The 9,942-nt window shown below is 41.7% G+C and overlaps 1 protein-coding gene across 1 annotated transcript; it reads right to left on the bottom strand.

Annotated features, from left to right (window-relative positions):
- Nucleotides 1–6,990: 6,990 nt before the first annotated feature.
- On the bottom strand, nucleotides 6,991–9,219 carry SMIM30 (small integral membrane protein 30). The gene is made up of 2 exons (XM_036497289.2): nucleotides 9,143–9,219; nucleotides 6,991–8,675 (listed from the first exon to the last, which is right to left on the bottom strand). Exon 2 carries the CDS (start codon nucleotides 8,644–8,646, stop codon nucleotides 8,467–8,469), a length of 180 nt encoding a protein of 59 aa, XP_036353182.1. The 5' UTR covers nucleotides 8,647–8,675; nucleotides 9,143–9,219; the 3' UTR covers nucleotides 6,991–8,466.
- Nucleotides 9,220–9,942: the final 723 nt, after the last annotated feature.

The raw sequence follows: 9,942 nt of genomic DNA, 5'->3' as shown, positions 1-9,942 counted from the left end.
TCTTCTTTTTCTTTGATTTGAAAATAAACATTCTTTTACTTTGATTATCCTCCAATAAGGGATTCGTTACCTTTTCTTTTAGAGAGAAACTTTTCCTTTCATATCTAGAATTTACACTATCTTATCTAAATCAAGACTTTCATCCTTTTGTAAAGTAACTTTTGATATACTTACTTGAGTCAGTTTCCATTGTAGAAACCATATAGATTGAGACAATAGACACTCTAAGCAATTTATTTATGTGACTAGGTGTACCTGCTAAATTAAAAGTTAATAGTTAAGTCAATTTCTAGGCTGGAAAATAATTATAAAATTGGGGAGAACCACCTGTTCTGTTTCTTACAGTATAGTACTACCAATAATAAGAGGTTTGAAACCACTGCCATGTCTAGCATTACTAAAGGAATGGTTTTGAATAACTGATGATAAATGTATGGGTTGGAACACTGCCTGGTTAGAACATTCATAAAACACTTCTATGTGAAGCAAAAACACTAGAAAACCCAGTGATGTGGATGATCTAATACAGCTTTTTTATCTCTGCACGTACAAACATGAAAATATGTTTGTTGAGGCAGGTTAAAAAAAAATGGGTCATTTTATTGTACCCTATCATTATCTAATGCTTCTGGCATAAATTTTTAGTTCAGAAGGAAACCCATTAATTTGGTCTGCAAGTGACAGAAAATTTTGTTACTCATAAGTCATTATTCACTTTCTCAAACTATGAAACTTAACCTCTTTAATAACTTCACCTCTCCAAGCCCTCCCGATAGTTGCAGCAGGGGGCCTTCATTCAGTTAGAACATTAGCTCAAGAACAGGTTACTCCTTCTATTTCTGGTCAGTCACCTCATTTCTATTCATCGTTCAGGCCTGAAAGACCCTTGATTCATTGCAAAAACTCAGTGTTTCAAGATGACCTTCCCGAATTGAATAATTAAGAGCTATCTAAAGGTGCCATGCCTAGCTCAAAAAAGAACACAAAATATGCACTGAATATCTGTGGACCAATAACACTCACATTTCCCTGAGAGAACTATTGTACAGAAGTCCAAACATTTGAGTGAACAGGATCAGTTTTTAAAGCGACATTTACTGCATCACATGACTTCATTCAAAACCAACATACCGATTAGATTTACTCTTCAAAATTATGGCACCAGTATCAAAGTGTAGTTCCAACACAACAATCATAGTGGAATCATGGAGTAGCTATGTGATAGTCCATTGATCATGAAATGAATAACAGGGAAAGTGTAGACTTGTAGCGTTTTTTCTTTTCGAGTGATCTTTGGAAATGTAGGACACTGGGCTCTAGGTATTCTTTTTTCCTTTTCAATTCCCTTTTTGTCTGATACAGCCTTCTTGCCTGAATGAGATATGGACTTTGACATCGCCTGTGGGAGCACCGTGCGCTGAGAACTGCTCTGTGATGACCTCACAATGGAATGCTCTCCAAAGGATGGCAGTGAGGATAAATATGGCTTGCCTACTGCTTTCAGAGTGTCATAGGTCACACATCTCTGCATAAATGGAAAAATTCCAACTTGCAGTTATTAAAAAATGATAGTATTAGTTACTGTTACACCTCTGTCAACATAGAGACTCGCTTATTTAATGTAAAATTAATGACTTCTTCAAGATTTTTAGGAACTAAATGTACCACATATCTAAGCAAAATTTATTTTATCTTCCTGAGGCTAGGCAAGTTGGTCCTTGCTGTGACAAAAGGCACAAAGGAAACTTTAGACGTGACACACACAGGTGTGGCATATAAAGGAAGGGGGTGATAGAGCTGGTAGTGAAAAAGGGAGAAATACACAAACAGCCATGAAACAACGAATGTAATGTCTGGGGATTAATTCCTTTTTGAAAAGGCTTCGAGCAGGAGATGGCATTTTTAAGTGTACAGAAGCTGAGTCTAGAGGCATGGCAAAGCATTTGGTTTTGTTAATTCATGCAGCCTGTTCTTGCTGTGGACTAGTGTAAGAGAAGGAGAAAAGGACAAAGCAGTCCATTGTACTGTGGTTCATCAAGGTGGGAAGTCATCTCTAAATAAAATTGCTATCCAGAACACTCAGAAGCATATACAATGTAAGCTTTCAAAATATTTACTTGAGAGCTAACAGAGAGGGATCTGATTTGTTGATTTATTCCCCAAATGTTCCCAACAAGTGGAATGGGCTAGTGCTGAAGTTGGGCCACTGAAATTCAATCCAAAGATCAGGTATCACCTCCGACCTCCCAGGGCCTGCAGTAGCAGGGAGCTGCAGTCAGGAACCAGAAGAGAGGATCAAACTTGGGTCTTGACAAACACCATAACTGCCAGGCCAAATACCCACTCTGGTGTAGGCATCAATCAACCAACTAGACTGTATCTTAGGACTATAAAGCTATGTTCTCTAAATATAATTCAGACACCCAAGAAAATGATAAAAAGAAATCTCTCCATGAGTCTTGGATCTGCCTTAGAAAAATCTGAAAGGTTGGTATGATTATATGGATGACAACTGGGGGCACACTCTGGGAAGGGCTCATGGGAATGTGTGGAAGGGAAGACCGCTGAGGGCGTATGTTGTAGGTGAGGAATGAGTTCCGAGGGACCTCTGTGGAGAAGGCCACTGCATCTGTAGGTGAGACCAAGCAGTTTGGAGCAGAAAAGCTGAAGGATTTGTATGAGTCAGATCGATGCACCAGCCCATGTGGGAGACCTGAGTTGGGCTAGTTAACATAAGTTACCACTCACAGCATTAAAACTAAGGCTGGGGGCCTACCTACCAGGGCTAGATGCCAAGCTGGATCAGAGCAACCACTGGCATGTGTGAGATGTGTGGCTGGGACAAACCTGCTTGAGGAGCTAAGGAGACACTCCAGCTGGGTTGTGGCTTTCACTGATGAAGGTGAGAGTCAAAATGAGATCTGGGCTGGACATGGCTGCAGTGTACATTAGCATAAGGGTGGTCTGGGGTGTGCCAGGTTGAGCTGGACTCTGGTACCCACCGATGCCAGGGTGGCTGTAGGATGGGCTGGGCTAGGTCTCAGCACCTGCTGAACCACACAAGAGCTGTGTCTGCTATGGACCAGGTCTGGCTGGGCTGTAGCAACCAACAGTAAGACCCAGAACCAGTGTGGGTCAGTTTGTCAAGGCCACTGTTTCTGCCAGGACAAGAGGTGGACTAAGTCAGTCTGGGCCCAGGACCCACCAGTGTGCGCAAAATTGGCCACTGGGATTAGACCTGATAGAGGCACTTGGGGAATTCCTTTGTCAGGATGCAGTCCCTGCAGGTGAGCATAAGAACCAAGGCTGGGAACAGCCCAGACCAGACCAGGCTGCAGTACCTGCCGGCACATGTGGGGGTCAGGCTAGACTGGACCAGTTCTTAATACCCACTGGCATATGTGACAACCAGGGTGGGGTGCAAGGTAGGCCAGGCTGGGCTGCAACACCAGCCAGTTCACATCAGGGCTGAGATTGGCGGCTGGTTAGGCTAGGCTTGGTTGTAGCACTCACCAGCACGAGCTGGACCTGGGGGCAGACCAGGTCAGACTAGGCTACTGCACCTGCTTGCAAATGCCAAGATGTGGAGGGGTATGTCAAACTGGGTCATAGCACCCACCAGCACATGTGAGACCAGGGGGTGAGGTGAGATGGGGTGCAAGCTCAGTGAGGGGCTGTGGGGGCTTCATCTGCTGGAAAACTGCCCCCACCTGTGAGCATAATGGGGCATGGGGCAGATCAGGCCAGGAAGGCTGGTTGGGCTTTGCCACAGCATCAGCTGGAAATTGCTGGGACTGAGGGTAAATCCTGTCAGGCTAGACTGCAGAGCCACCTGCAGTGGGATCCAGCAGTGGGAGAGGACCTACTAGGGAAACACTGGGCACCTAACCCTAAGGGTCCATAACCTCTCTGTTGGGTTGCAAGTCCCACTAGTTAGCATGAGTATCTATATCTCTGCTCACGGACACTGCCCGACTGAACCCAGCCTCTGAGCTGTTTGTTGTGAACAGAAGTGGCGGGGCTATTTTATTTTTCCTTCTTGAGACAATCCCTAATCACATTCATTCAGTCCAGAAAATGAGCTTCCTGTGCCACACTGAACTGAACTGGCTGTAGTTCCCACTGAGAAGTTAGAAACCAGCCAATTCCTCATTGCTGTGGGCTGAAAATAGATAATTACAATATACATTTTTTTAACACATCAGTCTTTATTATTATGAAAGGAGGAAAACCCTTGTAAGCAACCACAACATTCCTGCCACTGGAAAGCTCTTAAGAGATTACTGACATAGTTTTGCCTGCAAAAAAATTGTGGAGCTTAAATTAGTGACTCATGACTGATTGCCTGAGAGTTGATAAGCTTTTCTCTTTCTAAAAAGTAATGATAATGTTGTGAAAAGTGTTGATAAAATAGTGAAAGTTAGCACATGTTGCTACAAGATTCATAAAATTGTTTTATGGTGGTATTCAAATGTCCTGGTAAATTGTTGTGGCAAAATGAATGGGTTGTTCTGAAAAATCATCTGAAATTGAATATGGTATAGTTATCATTCTTGGTGATCATATCTGCTCCTCAATTCTTTTGTTACATGATTTATGCACATTTACCCAGAACATAATTATTTTGATTAATATGGAGAAATATGGTATTTATAATCCACTGTTTAACACAGTGATACATGATTAGCCCTTTAAAACTAATTAGCTTTCTCGCATACAAAATTTCATAATTTTCATTTTAGATTACAAAGTGGCAGCTAGTATTCTTAAAATTTTAGTCATCCATTTTTAATCAATTTGGTGGAATTATGCGTGAGAGGAATGTACTAGCTATGACACATACATCATAAGAAATTAAACCACATTGTAGTTTTCTGCATCAATCACATTTTCCTGCTTTTCTGCTTCATATATATATATATATATATATATATATATATATATGTTAGTCACATACTATTGAATCACAGAAAATACTTAGAGAAATGACATTACTGAAACTGGGAATAAATGAAATACACTGTTCTGGAAACATATGCCGGCTTTGCTGCTTTCACCCGAGAATGCAGATCATGTCCGGCGTTAATAATCTAGGTGGGGGCTGCCTCTTCACTCCCATAGGAAACACAAATCAAACACGTTTTAACGATGTCATTTATATTCTTTTAGTGTTTGATGAGATGATATTTTTCAGTAGTGTTTTTCCTGGTAGAATTTGGAACAGATATGCTAGTTTCTTGAAAAGATAAAAGCAAATTCCTGAATGTTGTTAAGTGAGGAGTCACTGAGAAGGGTTAGTTTTCAAAGTTACTTAGGAAAGACTCGGGGTTGAATACACTAAGTGTCTCATACTGAAATGACACACGTTAGAATGACCCGACAAGGACTTTCACGTGGCCATCAGAAAGATGTTTTAACAAACAATCCCAAATACGCTGGAAACAAAGTTAGCAAAGAAATCTGAGATAGAGGTCTGAAGGGATTTCTAAACTTAGGGGAAAAAAAAAAGTAACAGCAGATTCGGTGAATTTGATGATGGAACACTAGAAATGATCCAATCCAAGCAGAGAATAAAGAATGAAAAAGTGGGCCTTAAGGGATGTGAGACTGCAGCCAAAGTATCTAATAGCAGATCACTGGAATCCTAGAAGGAAAGTGGGGCTAAATAGCATTGGAGGAAAAAAAAAATGATAAAAACATACCAGTTTGGAAAAACACATACACCAATTGTCAGGAGAAACAGAACAAATCCTAACCAGGATAAAGCCAAAATACTTATGTGAAAATAGGATAGCTTAATTCCTGTGAACTAAGGACAGAATCAGAAAAGCAGTTGGCGAGAAGTGATGTGGGAAAGGCACTGATCTTTGGCATTAGGAGAATAGGCTAGTTTCCACAAAATGGAAAACAGAAATAAAAATATTGGCAAACACATGAGCTCTGTTGGGCACAAAGGCAAAAGGCAGAGTGCGGTGGTGTGGTCATGCTGGGCGTCACTCCCAGGACATACAGGGCAGGAAGGCCGGGAGAAGGCCACTCCCAGGAACGCAGCCGCCCAGCCCTCACCTGAATGTTATATGTTGTGTATAAACTAAAATTGAAATGTAAGTGAGGTGGTCACAGAAGGTGGCTAGGAACTCGCATTTACTTTTAACATATTGGTTACTCATTACTATGTCAATTAATTCCATAATGATGTAAATTTTTGCTGATGGTATGTTGGAGCTTTCAATTGACTGGGATGATACTCTGCTGGCTCTGTCTTCAGACCAGAAAGGGTATACCTAAGAATCTGTTGAACTTGACTGGACAATAAGATGCTGGACTCTATGTTTGGTATACGCTTGCAATGGGGGAATCTCAACTGAACTTGAGCTGTGGTTATGCAACAAGGTGGAGGAATCCACCATGGTGGGAAGGTTTGGGGAGGGGTGGGGAGAACCCAAGTACCTATGAAACTGTGTCACATAATACAATGTAATTAATGAATTAAAAATAATAAATAATTAAAAAAATAAAAAAATATTGGCAAGAGATGAGAAATATTTTAATCATTGATTCTATATAGTAGTCTTCTAAATGGAAGACAACTGAATGGTTATGCATAGAGCACTCCCCAGAGACCTAGAAATTGTCTCGGGCATCTAGGGATTAGCTGTCAATCCCATTCTTTCTGTAACTGTTTCATAGCAGGTGTTATGCCTCAAAGCAGTTCAAGAAACTCTAGATTTGGAAAGAACCTAACACACACACACACACACTCCTGTTACAGGAATTTAAACTTGAGATTCCTGAATGAGCTTCGGTTGTGAACTCCTTGAAATTAATCTAAAAATGTCAACATGTATAGTCATTTTTTGACTGGGGAAAACTGTAATTTTAAACAGATTCTCAAAGGAGCAGATAGCTTTAAAATGGTAGGGAATCCCCATGATGGTTTCTTTTCTGTGTGTGTTTGTGTTTAAGTAAAATCACAAACTCCAGCTTGGGTGAGGAATGAGGCTAATTTTTATGGAATTCACCAAAAATGCTGCCTGCCACCTCAGGACAACATTCTGATTTTAAGGAGAGAACAGGAAATGGCAGTAGGTGCTTTTGGAAATACATGTTCTCTCAAGAATGTCTGTCCGGAGATTCATTCTGTATATTTTAAAATATGCTGCCCAGAGGTGACCAATGACTATCGTGCTATGATTTAAGATGTACTTTTTGGGCCAGAACTATGATGTAGCAAGCCACTGTCTGCGGCACCAACATCCCAAATGGACTCGACTTGTGGTCCAGCTTGCTGCTGATGCGCTGAGAAAGCAGCAGGTGGCCCTGCATCCTCAGCCTGGCCCATCCCTGGCTGTTGTGGCCACCTGGGGAGTGAACCAGGAGGTGGAAGATGAACCTCTCCCTGCCTCAAATAAATCTTTAGTAATCACATGTACTACAGGTTTAACTTCTCCTGTTCAAAGCAGATATTCAGATCTGCAAGGGGGAATAAGAACCTTCTGGAATTAGTACCAACTCACCGGTGTGAGACATATCATTTCCTGCTTTCCCCTTTTTGTTTAAAGCACAATCAGGCGTTATTAATTACAAAAGGTACTGCTGCCAGCTTATCCAAATAATAATGTTAGTACAAAAGTCATGACAAAAACAGATGCACTCACTCTCCCTGCCTCAGTTCCTGATGCTGCCCATTTTTCATTTCTCACTGACTGTGTCACTTGCAGAGTGTGAGCATTTAAGGTGGAGTATACTGACCTCTACTTATGTAAACGCACACAGAGATTAAAAACAGTCCACAAGAAACAGAAATGAGCACTACACATTAACTTACAATGGGTTTATGTTTAACATAGTATTTCTCATTATAAGAATGTTAACAATTTTTTTGCATTAAATCTTTTGCCTTTTAATGCTAACAAAGTTTTTGACAGTAAATATTTTCTCCATTTCAACATTAGACACATTGAATTCATTTTCTTTCTAAGCTTTCCCTCCCCCCCAGAGGTAAAATTTCTCATTTTTAGCTATTTGATATCTCAGTACAATATTAACTTGGGAGATGAAACACAAATCTAATAAACATATGGAGAAAAAAAACTCCTTGATTACCAGTGATTATAACAGTGGCAACTTCCCAGGGCTCTGCTTAAGAGCATCCTTCTTCTGTGTCATGTGCTTTGGCAATTCTGAAACTATGAAATACCATTTATGCAAATTTTTGCCAGCTGACATCTTAGACCCCTTTCCAACCAGCAAACACAAATTAAAGGCTAGATATGTCAGTGCATTGCTTGCTGTAAAGAAAACTTTTTTCCCCCACTTTAAGATAGTTTCCACTGAACAGGAAACAACTAGGGATGTGACACGAACTTATTTACTATTTCCTGGAACTGTCAGACACCAGAGCTCAGGCATATCAGCAACAGCACAGATTTTCAGGGCAAGGCTAGACTCTGGTGGCCCTGCGAGTCACATCTGCCCATTCCTCTTTCGGGAGTACACCCCCAAGCAAGCACAGATGCCTGTTATACTGAGAACCACTCCCAACAGCAGTGCGATCGCATCCCCAGCTTCCACTGCTTCCACACCAGGCAGCACCAAAAGCAGGCAAACGAGGACAGAGAGCAACTGTGTGGATGCCGAGGTCATGATGTTGGGCTCTGGCAGGCTGAAGCGTTCTAGGAATTAAACATGGGAACAAAAAACAATCATGAACAATTTACATCTTCTTAAAGGATGTTATCAAGAAATGACAGTCAATCTTTTAAATTAGAAGCTTTAGCAATCATTTCACATCCTACTTCTCATTTTGCAGATCTACACACACAGACACACAAAGGGAAGTGAAAAAGACTGGGACAATGAACTGAGGCTCCTCTCAGGGTGATCTCCAAAACTCAGCAATTTTGCCACAGTTACGCCAACATCACGTGCACTTATCAAACAGAGCAACCCAAGAGTCGTTCATAATTAACAACAAACAAGCAAGCACAAAATGCACATGCACAATCTATTTCGTTGGAAGCTGAGACTACCTCAGTGATCAGTAAAAGTTAAATTTTCTTATGGCCTCTTCCGCCTAGAAAATGTATTAAAAGTCACACAACATACAATTCCCATGTTACGGGAAACTAATAAGACTTACCAAAGAAATAGTATATATGTATAGTTTTTATTTCACTCGAAATCCTCCCTTCCTTGGGGTTCCAGAGCTTCTACGGGACAGCGTCTACTGGGGAGAGGTGGGAAAGAAGGATTTAAAAATTACGATCACTTTAAATAGAAAGCTAGAATCTGTTCAGAGGAGTGTCGGAAGAGAAGGGAGAGGCATGCATAACTAGCACATCAAAGAGTCTGTTCAAGGGGAAACTAGATCTAAAGTTGGTTAGTTCTCCCACACAGGAAACACCACCGAAAAAAACCTGAACTGAGACAAGTTCATGCCAGCACCTGATAAGATTTCAAAAACAATCCATGCTTTAACCAGGCGAGGTGGAAATTCATTCCGTTTTACGAATCACCGGGGAGGAGTTGGGAGACAAGCTCGCACCTTACCTTCCAGAGAGCAGCCATTACAGGAAGGGTGAGGAACGCGGAATCGTCAAACTACATTTCCCACAATGCCCGCTCTCGGCGATTCCCAGGATGCACTGGCGCGTTGCCCAATCACTGGCTGAGGGAGTGCCCTTCGCGCTCCCGCGGAATCCGGGAGGAACGTTCTCGCGGAGAGTTCCCGCGTGGCGGGAAAACGCGTGGTTTGGCGTGTTTTCCGGAACCTCTTAAAATAAGACTAAGAAGTGGAAGCAGGCGTTTGCTGCTCTGTTCAGGGTTTCAAAAGGCGCAATTATTTCTTACGATGAAATGAAGCAGTAGTCGCTGGAGCTGGGGATTCCAGGCACCGCGTTTCTCTCAAGTGGGTTTCGCGACACGCTATTGAAGAGTTTT

Source organism: Ochotona princeps, chromosome 25 (assembly GCF_030435755.1).
Source record: "Ochotona princeps isolate mOchPri1 chromosome 25, mOchPri1.hap1, whole genome shotgun sequence".
NCBI classification, from domain to species: domain Eukaryota; kingdom Metazoa; phylum Chordata; class Mammalia; order Lagomorpha; family Ochotonidae; genus Ochotona; species Ochotona princeps.
Note: the sequence above shows the minus strand (reverse complement) of the source record. Positions and strands in the feature narration are given on the sequence as shown.